Consider the following 17,954-nt stretch of genomic DNA (forward strand, 5'->3'; position numbering starts at 1 on the left):
TTCCTCTCTTCTCGGGGTCGGAGACTGGTACCCGTCGACACGCCCCATCCCACCCGATTCCCGGCCTCGCCCGCGCCTGCGCAGAGCCTCTTCTCGCGCGAAAACGCAGCCATCACCCCAAACCATACCGCCAGCCGCGGGAAGGCGAAGTCTGCGGTAGCCAGCCCCAGGTCTTTTCGTGGGGCGGCGGTATTCGTCTTTATATCCGGACTCCCCCCACCCTACACGACCCCTCTCTCACTACTTGGGGTCGGGCCCTTAAGGGCATGCACCTGGCCCTAAATGATAACCTCTAGCCACCAAACAGAGGAAGGTACTGCGAGGCTGGAACGCGGGTGCGCCGGTCGCGAAACCTCAAAGCGGAGCCCCGCCCCTCAAGGCTGGGTTCCTGCCTCCGTATTGGCCTGCGCGCCCGTCAGTCTCCCCCCATGGGGCCGCGCCGGCTGTACTCCCTGTTCCCTCTTCCCAGTACGCGGATTTACTGGCTGCCTCGGCTATTATCCATCCGACCAAGCCATTCCGATCCTGACCTGGAGCCGGCTCCGGAAAGCCTCGAGAAGGGGAGGGCCGAACTCGGCCGGAGCTGAGCATCGTCCGGGTGGGCTGCGGGGCCGCGGCCTTTCCGCCGGCAGCACCACCTGTCGCCTGGCTAGACGTCGGGTAAGGCTCCGCACGGCTCGCAGCTGCGGGCGGCCTGCCGCGGCGGGGCCCGGGCGGGAGTTCCGGGATGGGACCGGGCGCCGGCCTCCTCACCCCGGCCCGGGGAGCCGAGCGCGGACCCGCCGCCGGCCTCCGCGCGTGCGGCCCTCAAGGTCCCAGCTTGGCGGATGGGAGGGCAGGGTGAAGGGAAGTGGTTCGTCGAGTCCCGGCTGAGACCGTGGGGAACGGTGGGGTCTCGCCACCCCCTGTTTGCCCGTGGGCGGCTCTTCCCTGGCGCACGGTTTGGGGACGCGACTTCCCGGTCGAGACTCGCTCGTCCCAGGGCGCCCCCCCTTCCCAACCTGGAGTAAGGCCCTGCGGCTTCCTTAACAGGAGCATCTCGTATACCCTTTACTCCCGCGCCCCTTAAAGACCGATTTTGTCGCTCCAAATCCTTTTATCTAATAGTTCTCTTTTTCTGCAGGGGTGAATTAATGGCAGGACTTAGGCATTTTGTTTGTGTGTTGTGATTGTTCCTTGCTTTAAAGGACGTTTGTTGCAGGCTAGAAAGTTCTAAATTGGAACGGTTCTGTCCATTCATGTGAAATGACATCTGTGGACCAGGATTGGCAGGTGTTTCTTTCACGCTGGTGATATCCATTTCTGCTTGTGTGGTGTTACACTGAGGTCCCGGATTTGACTTTCTTGGTTCCGAAGATAATTCTAGAAAATTTCCGTTGCCGTTTGGTGAGAAGAAGCTTAATCAAACTAACAGATCTCAACAGAAGTGCTTCCTTACAAAACGTGTTATCGCATATCTGTTTGATTTACCTTCTTAATGTTTGTGGCAGTCACTTCAAAACAAAACAGTTGATAGCACTGTTATTTCTTTTAGTGTTGCAACTGATAACATGGAAGCATGTATTAATTGTTAATCAGGAGCTGAGTGCTGTTTCCTGCAAGAATTATCTCAAAGTAATGCCCTGAAGTTGGTACTCTTTATTATCTCCAGGTTACAAATGAAAATTAGAAAGGCTAAGTAACTTACCCAAGATCACAGGTTTTGCGTGGCAAAGCCTGGAGTCGAACTCAGGCAATCTAACTTAATAGCTCCAGCCTCCTCTTAAGCTTGTATGCTCCTTAAGCACTGTTCATGCTGTAAAGCTAAGTGCAGTGTTGTGCTCCTAAGTTTTGATTTTTAGTTGCCAAGCATTCTGGAAATTAGAGAAGAAACAGTCATTACGTTACAACCCCCCCACATACACAGCTGCGTGTGTGCGCGTGTGTGTATACACATATATATACACACACTATAGTAGTTACACAAATGATAGGTAAATATATATTGTGTAACTACTATAACTATTTGAGTTATGTTACATGGCTTGCAGAAATAAAGGAAAAATGTTTAGCGTTATCTTCTAATAGTGGACCTTTAACTAGTCAACTGTGAGCAATGATTTATAATCTGTTATCTGATTCTTTTATGGTAGCTATAAAGACTTAATTAAAAGTTAGGCATAGGGCTTCCCTGGTGGCGCAGGGGTTGAGAGTCCGCCTGCCGATGCAGGGGACACGGGTTCGTGCCCCAGTCTAGGAAGATCCCACATGCCGCGGAGCCGCTGGGCCCGTGAGCCATGGCCGCTGAGCCTGCGCGTCCGGAGCCTGTGCTCCGCAACGGGAGAGGCCACAGCAGTGAGAGGCCCGCGTACCGCAAACAAACAAACAAACAACAACAACAAAAAACCTACTACAATCTACCATCCCCATCCTTTCAAAACAAAAAAAAAAATTTTTTTACCACCAAAAAGGGAGGAAGATAATTACAACATGAAAACGAAGACAATAAATTTAGTATTATGAAAAACTATACTGGGGCTTCCCTGGTGGTGCAGTGGTTGAGAGTGCCCCACAACGGGAGAGGCCACAACGGTGAGACGCCCGCGTACCGCAAAAAAATAAAATAAAATAAAATAAAAATAACTGCATGCGTTACTTGAATATTTCATTGCAAAAGTCATATAGTTATTTAAAAAAAAAAAAAACTATACTGAAACCATGCACCTCAGATTGGAACTTGAACCCACATGTCCGGGACTCAAACCTGGCCAAAACCCAGATTGGGACTTGAACCCACGAGGCCAGGACTCGAACCCAGGGAAAACCCACAGTCTTCCAACTGAGATCACACACCTGGTTTCAGGACTTAATGAAGCTCAGGTTCCTGATGTCTCATCGCAGAAAGAATTCAGTGAGAGACAAAGTGATAGGTAAGAAGTGGATTTATTTAGAGAGAAACACACTTCGCAGAGGGAGTGTGGGCCGTCTCAGAAGGCGAGATGCCTTGGGAGAAATGCACTCAACAAACAGAGCATGGGCCATCTCAGAAGGTGAGAAAGGCACAAGGGTATGGGGTTGTCAGTTTTTTATAGTGGTGGGTAATTTCATAGGCTAATGAGTGGGAGGAGTATTCCAGCTGTTTCAGGAAGGGGTGGGGATTTCCAGGAATTGGGCCACCGCCCACTTTTTGATCCTTATGGTAGCCTTGGAACTGTCATGGCACCTGTGGGTTTGTCATTTAGCTTGCTGATGCGTTACAATGAGCTTTTACTGGGGCTCAAGGTCTAGTGGAAGTCGACCTGTCTGCCATCTTGGACCCATTTGGTTCTAATCTGTTTATGTCACGTCCTTGGGCTGTGTCATTCTTTCAAAGGTTGTGCCCTGCCCCCTTCCCTCCTATTTCAATACTATGTTGTGCTAGTTTTTCTCATTTGGTTATAGACTAGTGAAAAACGTGTCTCAGACAGACACCAATTCAGAGACCACTTGGGAATGATTGGGTGACATAACTGATTCCAAGCTGGTAATTAGCTGCGTCCAGATTCAGACTGACTGCAGAGCTTGTGCTCACTGTACCTAGTCATGACCTCTCTCTAATTTTGGTCTCTGTTACGTTGAACTTCTGCTTTCTACCCCCCAGCTAGGGGGCCAGGGAGAGTATTCTCCAGCAGTCAGTGGCCTAGCAGTTTCAGTCCCAGTCCAGTTTATAAACACCACCCAGAGAGTAAATTCACTAACCCCCAGGGCAAGGCAGGATGAATGACACACCAGAGGGAGAAACCACAGGCATACCTCAATAGCCAGGAAGCTCAAGTAAGCAGCTTGAGTTTTCATATTTGTTCAATGGGAAGCCCCACCTTATTTTGTTTCCTGTTTTTGCTTCACTCATTTTTACAGTTCCTCCATCCTGTCTGTATAACATGAGGAGTTAGGTGTGGGTTTTCCGCATTTTGTCCTGTTGCCTCCAGCTGCTATTAAGCCTGCTGTCTGTCTGTCTGTCTCTCTCCTTAGTCCTTGGTTCTGTTTTTGGCAGAGGTTGGTTTTTCTCCTTAAGTTTTTTAACTTATGCCTACTTGTTTTAAAGACACTATTAAAATTACTTTTATATTTTATTTTACTCTCTATCACTTAGTCATAAAGTAATCATTTGAGTGCTGTAACACTTTACTCTTTAAGTCAGTCTTTAATACTTTTCTGCATCTATTCTCTCATTTGATCATTACAGTTACCTATGAGGTAGATTTAACAGGTAATCTTTATTTTACAGACTAAATTCAGTATTTGATAGAAGCAAAATTTTAGCCAGGGGCTGAAAATAGAAGATTTTATATGTCAGAATGCTGATCTTAAGTTAACTACTGAAGAGAAAAACTTTCTTCCTACTCACAGACTCAACTCTTCTGGCCACCAGATGTGTTTTCTCCCCACATCCAGGAGTTCTCCAGCTCTAGGCAGACACTGACGGGGTGTGCTACAACTTAATTCTAACACTGTCTACCTGGTGGTAACTTCGGATCCCACAAGTTAGGGACTCAGCCCGGAAAGACTGCCCCCACTTCAGATGCCAAGCGCAAGCCCCAGGTTTTGACCTATCCTTCTTACCAACCAGCTGTAAATCAGGGCTTCCCACAACCCCTTACTCAGGTTAGATTATTTGCTATAATAGCTCACAGAACTCAGGGAGACACTTTACTTATATTTACCAGTTTCTTATAAAAGGATACAACTCAGGAACAGATGGAAAAGACACATAGGACTAGGTATTGGGGGTGGGGTCGGGCAGGGCACGGTGCATCCTTGCCCTCTGCTCTTGCCACCCCCCAGCACCTAGATGTGTTCACCAACCTGAAAGTTCATCAACTCTCCTTGTTCAAAAGTTTTTATGGATCTTAATCGCCATCGTCCCCACCCCCTTTCCCAGGGGAACTGGACTGGTACTGAAAGTTCCCACTCTCTAATAATCACTTGGTCTTTCTGGTGACCGAGGTTCTGTAGTAGCCTCACCCTAAGTCACCTCATTAGCATAAACTCAGGTCTGATCAAAAGGGGCTGCTTATGAATAGCAAAAGATACTCCTGTCACTCAAGAAATTCCAGCAGTTTTTAGGAACTCTGTACAAGAACTGGGGACCAAGACCAAATAATATTTCTTACTACACCACAAGTACTAATTGCAAAGTGTATTTTTCTCAGATAGTCTTTGATTTTAAATAAAGTAAAAGGTATTCCATACTGTTTTAGATTTTCCTACCTCGCCAATATGCTGCAATACTAATCCAGTCTTTTGGTACCAAAGTTTTAATTGTGATAAATAATGCTTTCTCTCCTGGAAGAACCACACAAACATGATCAGGGCTGCACCTTCAATTTCTGTCTTTTCAAAATTTATTTTGAAATAATTTGAAAGACGTGGTTGTATACATCATACTTCTTGGCCCCTTAATACTTCACTGTGTATTTTCAGAAAAGGATACCTCTTACATATGGTTATCGAACTCAGAAAATTTTAAATTATACAAGACTTTTATGTAAGTTACAGTATATCTCCCAATTTTGCCAGTTATCCCAGTAATATCCTTGATGGCATTTTGGGGGATCAGGTTTTGCATTTAGTTGTCCTATCTGTTCGGTCTTCTTTAAGTTGCATTGGTTCTTTAGTGTTTTTCATGGCATTTACATTTTTGAAGAAAACCAATCAGTTATCTTATGGTGTCTCTCGTGATTCTTTTTTATTATCATTATTGAAATACATTTGACATGAAACATTGTGTAAATTTAAGGTGTACAACAGGTTAATTTGATACATTGTAATATTGCCATTGTACTGATAATTAGCACCTCTGCAATATATTGGTATAGGTATATACCTATAGGTATAATTACCTAATTATAATTTCTTTTTAGTGGTTGGAATAATTAAGTTCTAGTCTCTTTGCAAGTTAGATGATTATAATACAATATTGTTGTCTGTGTTCACTATGCATTAGATCTCTAGGACTTATCTCTTAGGCCTCTTGATGAAACTTTGTACCTTTAAACAACATCTGTCCTATCCCTTTCCCCAATTCCCGTCTCTCATGATTCTTGATGTGCTTATGATCATTTAGATTTCTTGTTTTGTGCCCATATTTAGGTACCACATTTATATGAAATATCCAGAATAGGTAAATACAAAAATACAGAAAGCAGACTGGTGGTTGCAGTCACTGGGGGAGTGGGGAAAACTGCTTAATGGGTGTGGTATTTCCTTCTGGGATGATGAAAATGTTTTGGAACTAGATAGAGGTGGTTGTACAACATTATGGACTTTCTAAATCCCTCTGAATTGTTTATTTTAAAACAGTTAATTTTGTTATGTGAATTTCAGCTCCATAAAAATTAACTTAAAATCCTAACGTAGATGATTTTGCTGCACCCCCATACACAACCCATGGATTTCTCAACAAATAGAAATTCCATTTAAAAACTATTGCATGATAATTATAATGGTTTATGATGATTAAAGAAATAAATGAGCGTTGCAAATTGATATTTAGTAGAAAAATTGATATGCAGAAGAATCTATTATATTCCCATCAGTAAATATTTAAGATTTAATGTATTATGTAGTTTTCCATTTTGAAAAATTCTCATGTTTGCTATGGATGTGAAAGGACAAAAACATGTTTTCAATACAATTTGCCTGATTTTTAAATATTACATAACAGGTTTTCTAAAAACAAAAAAATTTTAGTACACTGAATTTAAATATTGAATATTACTAATACCTTAAAATTTGACATCTAGGTTAAGAATCTGGATGGCTTCACTTCCTCTGAAAGTGTGTGCTCCAGGCTTTTCTATTATTTACATTTCCACCTTCAACCTAAACTCTCCCACACCTGTTTACATTGAAATCACTTCCATGAAAACACTTACTGTTTACTAGATGTTTCATACCTTGCCACACTTGTGTGGATTAGAAAAAGGGTAAATATTTGGCAAACTGTAGTAGGTAATGCATAAAGAGTAGCAATGATTATTATCAAGGACTTAGACTGTTGTCAGGAAAAGTGAATCTTTGCCTTCACCTTATGTATTTTATAATCCCTTACAACCTGTAGAAACATAAATGTATTTTTAAAACATCTTTACTGGAGTATAATTGCTTTACATTGTTGTGTTAGTTGCTGCTGTATAACAAAGTGAATCAGCTATACATATACATATATCCCCATATACCCTCCCTCTTGAACCTCCCTCCCACCCTCCCTATCCCACCCCTCTAGGTGGTCACAAAGCACCCAGCTGATCTCCCTGTGCTATGCGGCTGCTTCCCACTAGCTATCTGTTTTACATTTGATAGTGTATATATGTCAATGCCACTCTCTCACTTCGTCCCAGCTTACCCTTCTCCCTCCCCATGTCCTCAAGTCCATTCTCTACATCTGAGTCTTTATTCCTGTCCTGCCCCTAGGTTCTTCAGAACCTTTTTTTTTTTTAATTCCATATATATGTGTTAGCATAGGTATTTGTTTTTCTCTTTCTGACTTACTGCACTCTGTATGACAGATTCTAGGTCCATCCACCTTACTACAAATAACTCAATTTCATTTCTTTTTGTGGCTGAATAATATTCCATTACATATGTGCCACATCTTTATCCATTAATCTGTCAGTGGACACTTAGGTTGCTTCCATGTCCTGGCTATTGTAAATAGTGCTGCAATGAACATTGTGGTACATGACTCTTTTTGAATTATGGTTTTCTCAGGGTATGTGCCCAGTAGTTGGATTGCTGGGTCATATGGTAGTTCTATTTTTAGTTTTTTAAGGAACCTCCATACTGTTCTCCACAGTGGCTGTATCAATTTACATTTCCACCAACAGTGTAGGAGGGTTCCCTTTTCACCGCACCCTCTACAGCACTTATTGTAGATTTTTTGATGATGGCCGTTCTGACTGGTGTGAGGTGATACCTCACTGTAGTTTTGATTTGCATTTCTCTAATGACTAGCGATGTTGACCATCCTTTCATGTGTTTGTTGGCAATCTCTATATCTTCTATGGAGAAATGTCTATTTAGGTCTTCTGCGCTTTTTTGGATTGGGGTGTTTGTTTTTTTGATATTGAGCTGCATGAGCTGCTTGTATATTTTGGAGATTAATCCTTTGCCAGTTACTTCGTTTGCAAATATTTTCTCCTATTCTAAGGGTTGTCTTTTCGTCTTGTTTATAGTTTCCTTTGCTGTGCAAAAGCTTCTAAGTTTCATTAGGTCCTATTTGTTTATTTTTGTTTTTATTTCCATTTCTCTAGGAGGTGGGTCAAAAAGGATCACGGTGTGATTTATGCCATAGAGTGTCCTGCCTATGTTTTCCTCTAAGAGTTTGATAGTGTCTGGCCTTACATTTAGGTCTTTAATCCATTTTAAGTTTATTTTTGTGTATGGTGTTAGGAAGTGTTCTAATTTCATTCTTTTACGTGTAGCTGTCCAGTTTTCCCAGCACCACTTATTGAAGAGGCTGTCTTTTCTCCATTGTATATTCGTACCTCATTTATCAAAGATAAGGTGACCATATGTGCGTGGGTTTATCTTGGGGCTTTCTATCCTGTTCCACTGATCTATATTTATGTTTTTGTGCCAGTACTGTAGCTTTGTAGTATAGTATGAAGTCAGGGAGTTTGATTCCTCCAGCTCCATTTTTCTTATGATTGCTTTGGCTGTTCAGGGTCTTTTGTGTTTCCATACAAATTGTGAAATTTTTTGTTCTAGTTCTGTGAAAAATGCCATTGGCAGTTTGACAGCAATTACATTGAATCTGTAGATTGCTTTGGGTAGTGTAGTCATTTCACAGTGTTGATTCTTCCAATACAAGAACATGGTGTATCTCTCCATCTGTTTGTATCACCTTTAATTTCTTTCATCAGTGTCTTATAGTTTTCTGTATATAGGTCTTTTGTCTCCTTAGGTAGGTTTATTCCTAGGTATTTTATTCTTTTTGTTGCAATGGTAAATGAGAGTGTTTCCTTAATTCCTCTTTCAGATTTTTCATCATTAGTGTATAGGAATGCAAGAGATTTCTGTGCATTAATTTTGTATCCTGCTACTTTACCAAATTCATTGATTAGCTCTAGTAGTTTTCTGGTGGCATCTTTAGGATTCTCTGTGTATGGTATCAGGTCATCTGCAAACAGTGACAGTTTTACTTCTTTTACGATTTGGGTTCCTTTTATTTCTTTTTGTTCTCTGATTGCTTTGGCTAAAAATTCCGAAAGTATGTTGAATAATAGTGGTGAGAGTGGGCAACCTTGTCTTGTTCCTTATCTTAGTGGAAGTGGTTTCAGTTTTTCACCATTGAGAACAATGCTGGCTGTAGGTTTGTCATATATGGCCTTTATTATGTTGAGGTAAGTTCCCTCTATGCCTACTTTCTGGAGGTTTTATATCATAAGTGGGTGTTGAATTTTGTCAATAGCTTTTTCTGCATCTATTGAGAAGATCATATGGGTTTTATCCTTCAGTTTGTTAATATGGTGTATCACATTGATTGATTTGTGTATATTGAAGAATCCTTGCATTCCTGGGATAAACCCCACTTGATCACGGTGTATGATCCCTTTAACGTGTTGTTGGATTCTGTTTGCTAGTATTTTGTTGAGGATTTTTGCATCTATGTTCATCAGGGATATTGGCCTGTAGTTTTCTTTTTTTGTGACATCTTTTTCTGGTTTTGGTATCAGTGTGATGGTGGCCTCATAGAATGAGTTTGGGAGTGTTCCTCCCTCTGCTATATTTTGGAAGAGTTTGAGAAGAATCGGTGTTAGCTCTTCTCTAAATGTTTAATAGGATTCGCCTGTGAAGCCATCTGGTCCTGAGCTTTTGTTTGTTGGAAGATTTTTAATCACAGTTTCAATTTCAGTGCTTGTGATTGGTCTGTCTATATTTTCTATTTCTTCCTAGTTCAGTCCCGGAAGGTTTTGCTTTTTTAAGAATTTGTCAACTTCTTCCAGGTTGTCCACTTTATTGGCACAGATTTGCTTGTAGTAATCTCTCATGATCATTTGTATTTATGCAGTGTCAGTTTTTACTTCTCCTTTTTCATTTCTAATTCTACTGATTTGAGTCTTCTCCCTTTTTTTCTTGGTGCTACTGGCTAATGGTTTAACAATTTTGTTTATCTTCTTAAAGAACCAGCTTTTAGTTTTATTGATCTTTGCTATTGTTCCCTTCATTTCTTTTTTATTTATTTCTGATCTGATCTTTATGATTTCTTTCCTTTTGCTAACTTTAGGGGTTTTTTTGTTCTTCTTTCTCTAATTGCTTTAGGTATAATGTTAGGTTGTTTATTTGAGATGTTTCTTGTGTCTTGAGGTAGGATTGTATTGCTATAAACTTCCCTCTGAGAACTGCTTTTGCTGCATCCCATAGGTTTTGGGTCATCATGTTTTGACTGTCATTTGTTTCTAGGTATTTTTTTATTTCCTCTTTGATTTCTTCAGTGATCTCTTGGTTATTTAGTAATGTATTGTTTAGCCTCTTTTTCCATCCCCTCTCTTTCAGTCTGTATGTGTCCCTAGGTCCGATGTGGGTCTCTTATAGGCAGCGTATATACACAGGTCTTGTTTTTGTATCCATTCAGCCAGTCTCTGTCTTTTGGTTGGAGCATTTAATCCACTTACATTTAAGGTAGTTATCGATATGTATGTTACTGTTACCATTTTCTTAATTGTTTTGGGTTTGTTATTGTAGGTCTTTAACCTTCTCTCGTGTTTCCTGCCTAGAGAAGTTCCTTTAGCATTTGTTGTGAAGCTGGTTTGGTGGTGCTGAATTCTCTTAGCTTTCGCTTGTCTGTAAAGGTTTTAATTTCTCCATCGAATGTAAATGAGATCCTTGCTGGCTACAGTAATCTTGGTTGTAGGTTTTTCCCTTTCATCACTTTAAATATGTCCTGCCACTCCCCTCTGGCTTGCAGAGTTTCTGCTGAAAGATCAGCTATTAACCTTATGGGCATTCCCTTGTATGTTATTTGTTGCTTTTCCTTTGCTGCTTTTAATATTTTTCCTTTGTATTTAATTTTTGATAGTATGATTAATATGTGTCTTGGCATGTTTCTCCTTGGATTTGTACTGTATGGAACTCTCTGTGCTTCCTGGACTTGATTGACTATTTCCTTTCCCGTATTAGGGAAGTTTACAACTGTAATCTCTTCAAATATTTTCTCAGTCCCTTTCTTTTTCTCTTCTTTTTCTGGGACCCCTATAATTCGAATGTTGGTGTGTTTAATGTTGTCCCAGAGGTCTCTGAGACTGTCCTCAGTTCTTTTCATTCTTTTTTCTTTATTCTGCTCTGCAGTAGTTATTTCCACTATTTTATCTTCCAGGTCACTTATCTGTTCTTCTGCCTCAGTTATTCTGCTATTGATTCCTTCTAGGGAATTTTTAATTTCATTTATTGTGTTGTTCATCATTGTTTGTTTGCTCTTTAGTTCTTCTAGGTCCTTGTTAAACCTGTCTTTTATTTTCTCCATTCTATTTCCAAGATTGTGGATCATCTTTACTAACATTACTCTGAATACCTTTTCAGGTAGGCTGTCTATTTCCTCTTCATTTGTTTGGTCTAGTGGGTTTTTCCCTTGCTCCTTCATCTGTGTCTTTCTCTCTCTTCTCATTTTGCTTAACTTACTGTGTTTGGGGTCTCCTTTTCTCAGGCTGCAGGTTTGTAGTTCCCATTGTTTTTGGTGTCTGCCCCCAGTGGGTAAGGTTGGTTCAGTGGGTTATGTAGGCTTCCTGGTGGAGGGAGCTGGTGCCTATGTTCTGGTGGATGAGACTGGATCTAGTCTTTCTGGTGGCCAGGACCACGTCTGGTGGTGTGTTTTGGGGTGTCTGTGGACTTATTATGATTTTAGGCAGCCTGTCTACCAGTGGGTGGGGTTGTGTTCCTGTCTTGCTAGCTGTTTGGCATAGGATGTCCAGCACTGTAGCTTGATGGTTGTTGAGTGAAGCTGGGTCTTAGCGTTGAGATGGAGATCTCTGGAATAGCTTTTGCCGTTTGATATTATGTGGAGCTGGGAAGTCTCTGGTGGCATAGTGTCCTGAACTCGGCTCTCCCACGTCAGAGTCTCAGGCCTGACACCCTGCTGGAGCACCAAGAGCCTGTCAGCCACTCAGCTCAGAAGAAAAGGGAGAAAAAAAAAAGAAAGGATAAAGTAAAATAACATTATTAAAATAAAAAATAAAAAAAATCTTAAAATTAAAAAGTAATAAAAACAAGAAAGAGGGCTTCCCTGGTGGCACAGTGGTTGAGAGTCCGCCTGCCAATGCAGGGGACACAGGTTCATGCCCCGGTCTGGGAGGATCCCACATGCCGCAGAGCGGCTGGGCCCGTGAGCCATGGCCGCTGAGCCTGCGCGTCCGGAGCCTGTGCTCCACAACGGGAGAGGCCACAACAGTGAGAGGCCCGCGTACCGCAAAAAAAAAAAGAAAGAAAGAACAACCAAACTGAAAAACTAATCCACCAATGGTAACAAGCGCTAAAAACTATACAAAAAAAAAAAAAGGACAGACAGAACCCTAAGACAGATGGTAAAAGCAAAGCTATACAGACAAAATCACACAAAAAAGCATACACATACACACTCACAAAACGAGAAAAAGGAAAATATATATATATATTTAAGAAAAAAGGAAGAGAGCAATCAAATCAGTTAACAAATCTACCACTGATAATACGCTCTAAATACTAAACTAAGATAAACATAAAACCAGTAACAAATTAGATGCAGAAAGCAAACGCAAGTCTACAGTTGATCCCAAAGTCCACTGCCTCAATTTTGGGATGGTTTGTTGTCTATTCAGGTATTCCACAGATGCAACGCACATCAAGTTGATGGTGGAGATTTGGTCCGCTGCTCCTGAGGCTGCTGGGAGAAATTTCCCTTTCTCTTCTTTGTTCACACAGCTCCTGGGGTTCAGCTTTGGGTGTAGGTCGCCTGAGGGCGTCTGTTCCCCGCCCAGACTGGACGGGGTTAAAGGAGCCGCTGATTCGGGGGCTCTGGCTCACTCAGGCTGGGCGGAGGGAGGGGTACGGAATGCGGGGCGAGCCTGCAACGGCAGAGGCCAGAGTGACATTGCAACAGCCTGAGGCATGCTGTGTGTTCTCCCAGGGAAGATGTCCCTGGATCACGGGACCCTGGTTGTGGTAGGCTGCACAGGTTCCCGGGAGGGGAGGTGTGGACCTATGCTTGCACACAGACTTCCTTGGTGGCTGCAGTAGCAGCCTTAGCGTTTCATGCCCGTCTCTGGGGTCTGCGCTGATAGCTGCGGCTCGTGCCCTCTTTTGGAGCTCATTTAGGCAGTGCTCTGTATCCCCTCTCCTCACGCACCCGGAAACAATGGTCTCTTGCCTCTTAGGCAGTTCCAGACTTTTCCCGGACTCCCTCCCTGCTAGCTGTGGCTCACTAGCCCCCTTCAGGCTGTGTTCACGCAGCCAACCCCAGTCCTCTCCCTGGGATCTGATCTCTGAAGCCCGAGCCTCAGCTCCCATGAGGCTCCCAGCCACCGTCCGCCCCGGCGGGAGAGCAAAGGAGCCTCTCGGGCTGGTGAGTGCCGGTCGGCACCAATCCTCTGTGCAGGAATCTCTCCACTTTGCCCTCTGCACCCCTGTTGCTGCACTCTCCTCCCTGGCTCCCAAGCTTCCCCCCAACCCACTGCCCGTCTCCACCAGTGAAGGGGCTTCCTAGTGTGTAGAAACTTTTCCTCCTCCACAGCTGCCTCCCAGAGGTGCAGGTCCCGTCCCTATTCTTTTGTCTCGGTGTTTCCTTTTTTCTTTTGCCCTACCCAGGTAAGTGGGGAGTTTCTTGCCTTTGGGGAAGTCTGAGGTCTTCTGCCAGCGTTCAGTAGGTGTTCTGTAGGAGTTGTTCCACATGTAGATGTATTTTTGATGTATTTGTGGGGAGGAAGGTGATTTCCACGTCTTACTCCTCTGCTAACTTGAAGGTTCTGCCAACATAAATGTATTTTGAAAAAATTTTTTCACTTGTGGGAAGTGAAGCTTTCTAAATCTGCTTTTGAAAACTGATCCCTGATATTCATGCAGTTCTATAATATGTTTCTCATCATCTTTATTTGCTTTGTTTTTCCCAGGTGAGAGAAACGATGTTGTCCAGGTTTAAAATAGTTGCCACTTCTTGTACTCTGGCATGTCGTCATTTGCACATAAAAGAGAAAGGCAAGCCACTTATGTTGAACCCAAGAACAAACAAGGTTAGTAACATTAATTCTAACACACATTTTCTCTCTTCCTGGTAAAGGTTTGATATATTTTAGACTGATAAAGTATGAAATTTTTGTATTCTGTAGCTTTATACTAAAACTGTTCGGAAGTGTGCATGAATTTTCTCTTTTCTCCGCATTGTGACAATTATGGCTGCTTTATACCTCCCAAATTTCACCCTCACAGTTTCTACCACCCAAGAAGGATTGAGTTTATTTCCTAGTTCTAGCTCAAAAGCAAAACAAAACAAAAACCCAAGAGTAGCATATTGGCCAGAACTGTTGGCCAGATGCAGTATATTTAGATTTATCCCGTTTAGTCATATTGTCATTTTTATAAATGTTTGGTAATTTCCTAATCCCTGATGGATTATTCTAACTGCCCTTGGAGGGAAAGAAATAGAAGGGGCCTTTTATTTCCCCCCCTAGTATGCTTACCTGCACACTGAAGAGTCTAGTTAAGGGATTTTTATCAATATTGACTCATGTGGAGAAATGGCATGTATCTAAAGGAAAATAGCTCAAGATCAGCCAAAGTGTAACTGAAAGTAGGGTCCAGCTGCTCACTGCTCAAAAGCCATTAAAGAGGCAAGATTGATGGAAAGTTAAGTTTGCTTTATTTTGGATGCCAGCAACGAGGGGGGAGGGCAGATGCCCGTCCAGAGGCATACATGCCCCCCACAGCCAGTGGGCAAGAGCTTTCATAGGTTGAGGGAGGCGCCTACGTGCAGAAGCAGCACAGTCAGCTCTGACAGTCATCTTGACATTGGTCATTGGTGGTCCGACCAGTGTCACCTTGATTGTTTTAGGTACAGTTAATCTTCAGTTCCAGGGTTGGTTCTCATTTCTTTGAGGCCAGTTCTCGCAATTGTGGCAGCTTATGTCATGGCTACAGCCTGGTCATCACATAGTTAACTTCTTCCACCTGGTGAGTGTTTCAGTATCTATAAGACAGCTCCCAGGATACAGCTCAGAATGTTATCTGTAGCCCTTAAGGAGGGACTAAAGGGCCTTGACTATGCTTAACGACTAAACAATTATTATGTGGTCTCCTTTGACTGAGGACATGGGGGTGGGCAAAGACCATAGGGTCCTGCTCTGTTGCAGAGGGAGGTACACTTCTGTGTAAATTGGGAGGGCATTGCGGTTGTGTAGATGAGCAAAAGAGGTTTGGTGGAACAAGTGGCATTGGAAGACAGAAAAGAGTAGGAGAAGGGCAGGTGAGAGGAAGGTTGTTTCTGCTGACTGTTAAAGAGCTAATCAAGACATCTATTTTAAACTATGTTGTCTTCACTTACACCAGGCCAGCAAATTTAAGAATTTGATCAACTATTAACATAAATACTTAATACATAAAATTATTTCTTTAATAATCATTTTAATTTCTACTGTACATTATAAATAAAACACTTTTGAGTGTTTCTTAAATCTAAATGGGAGATAGGCAGTGAAACCATGTGTAGCTACTCATTTATCTTTGGCAATAGGATAGGTAAAGCACTTTTAAATGAACACAGTTCATTTAAAACTATATAAAAATACAGGGGTTTTAACCCCTTTATATTTTCCAACCTTAGATAAAATCTTGTAAGGAGCGACATGAGGCACAAAGGATTTAGTGATTTGAGTCTTCTCCCCCTTTTTTCATTATAAAAGTTCATCAATTTTGTAGGTCTTTACAAAGAACCAACTTTTGGTTTAATCTTTTAATTTTTCCAATTGTTTTTTTCTATTTTATTTATTTATTTTCACTGTAATCTTTATTATTTCCTTCCTTCTTGCTTCAGGTTTAGTTTGTTCCTTTTTCCCCCTAGTTTCTTAAGATGGAAGGTTAGGCAATTGATTTGAAATCATTCTGCCTTTTTAAGTTACATTTACAGCTACAAATTTCCCTTAGCATTATTTTCACTGTATCCTATAAGTTTTGGTATGTGTGTTTTAATTCATCTGGAAGTATCTTCTAATTTCCCTGTGCTTTCTTCTCTGACCAATTGGTTTTTAGGAGTGTGTTGTTTAAGATCAAAGTATTTGTGAATTTCCCAAATGTCCATTATTAATTTCTTTTATTTTTAAAACTTATTTAATTAACTTATTTACTTATGGCTGCGTTGGGTCTTCGTTGCCATGCGCGGGCTTTCTCTAGTTGCGGTGAGTGAGGGCTACTCTTTGTCATGGTGTGCGGGCTTCTCAATGCGGTGGCTTCTCTTGTTGTGGAGCACGGGCTCTAGGTGCACGGGCTTCAGTAGTTGTGGCACACAGGCTCAGTAGTTGTGGCTCGCAGGCTCTAGAGCGCAGGCTCAGTAGTTGTGGCTCACAGGCTTAGTTGCTCCGTGGCATGTGGGATCTTCCTGGACTAGGGCTCGAACCAGTGTCCCCTGTGTTGGCAGGCAGATTCTTAACCACTGTGCCACCAGGGAAGTCCCCCATTGTTAATTTCTAATCTCATTGCATTGTGGTTGAAGATCATACTTTGGGTGACTTAAATCCTTTCAGATTTATTGAGACTCGTTTTATGGCCTGATGAATGGTCTGTCCTGGGGAATATTCCTTGTGCACTTGAAAAGAATGTGTATCCTGCTTCTTTTGAGGGGAGTGTCTGCTAGGTCTAGTTGCTTTATGGTGTTGTTCAAGTCTTCTTTTTCCATGTTGATTTTCTGTCTAGTTGTTTTTTCCATTATTGAAAATGAGATATTGAAATTTTCAGCTTGTTGAATTGTCTTACTCCCGAATTCTGTCAGTTTTTGCTTCATGTATTTTGTTATCTAACAAAATATGTTTATAATTGTTGTATCTTCTTAATGGATTGATGCTTTCAGCAAAATGCCCTCCTCTAGTAACATGTTTGTTTCAAAGTCTATTTTGTCTGTTACTAACATAGCTACTCCAACTCTCTTTTGGTTACTATTGACATGGTGTATCTTTTTCCATTCTTTTACTTTCCACCTATTTGTATCTTTGAATCAAAGTGTGTGTGTTGTAGTCAGCATATGATTGGATCATGTTTTTTTATCCATTCTGCCAATCCTTTTAATTATAGAGTTTAATCCATCTATGTTAGTGTAATAACTAATAAGGTATGATTTATGTCTGCTATTTTGCTATTTGTTTTAAATGTCTTATGTGCCTTTTGTTCCTCTTTACTCCATTGTTCCCTTCATTTGTATTAAATTTTCTATGATGCCATTTAAATTCCCTTGTCTTTTCTTTTCCTGCCTATTTCTGAGTTATTTTCTTAGTGGTTTGCCCTGAGGATTACAATTACCATCTTTAATACAGTCTAGTTCAGTTTGATACCAATTTAATTTAAACAGTACAGCAAAATTTTGCTCCTGTAGAGGTCCATCTCCTTCTTTTGTGCTGCTTCGTCATACAAAGTACAAATTACATTTTATACGTTGCATGACGGTCAACACAGATTTATAATTACTGCTTTATGTAATTGTCTTTTAAATTGGGTAGGAGAGAAAAAGATCTACAAACAAAAAGTACATTTATACTGTCTTTTATATTATGTAGTCATTTTATCCGTGTTCTTTATTTCTTTGTGTGGATTTGAATTATTGTCTAATGTCTTTAATTTAGGCCTGAAGGACTCCCTTTAGTATTTCTTGTGAGACGAGTCTGTTAGCAATGAATTCTCTGTTTTTGTTTATCTGGAATGTCTTAATTTCTCCATTTATTTATTTATTTATTTATGGCTGTGTTGGGTCTTCGTTTTTGTGCGAG

At 41.4% G+C, this 17,954-nt stretch overlaps 1 protein-coding gene across 2 annotated transcripts in view; it reads left to right on the forward strand.

Moving 5' to 3' along the window:
• Nucleotides 1-392: 392 nt before the first annotated feature.
• ME2 (malic enzyme 2) overlaps nt 393-17,954 on the forward strand; it is a 53,998-nt gene continuing 36,436 nt past the window's right edge. The window contains exons 1-2 of one of the 2 annotated variants that reach the window (XM_022584469.3): nt 393-660; nt 14,100-14,219. In XM_022584469.3, coding sequence (XP_022440177.1) covers nt 14,112-14,219 — 108 coding nt within the window. In that variant the 5' untranslated portion in view covers nt 393-660; nt 14,100-14,111. The remainder of the gene's footprint in view (nt 661-14,099; nt 14,220-17,954) is intronic. The other variant, XM_089895199.1, reaches the window with a different exon arrangement.

The sequence above is a fragment of the Delphinapterus leucas genome, chromosome 14 (genome assembly GCF_059928025.1).
Source record: "Delphinapterus leucas isolate spDelLeu-1000000601 "Yukka" chromosome 14, BTC_Dleu_Yukka2, whole genome shotgun sequence".
Lineage (NCBI taxonomy): Eukaryota > Metazoa > Chordata > Mammalia > Artiodactyla > Monodontidae > Delphinapterus > Delphinapterus leucas.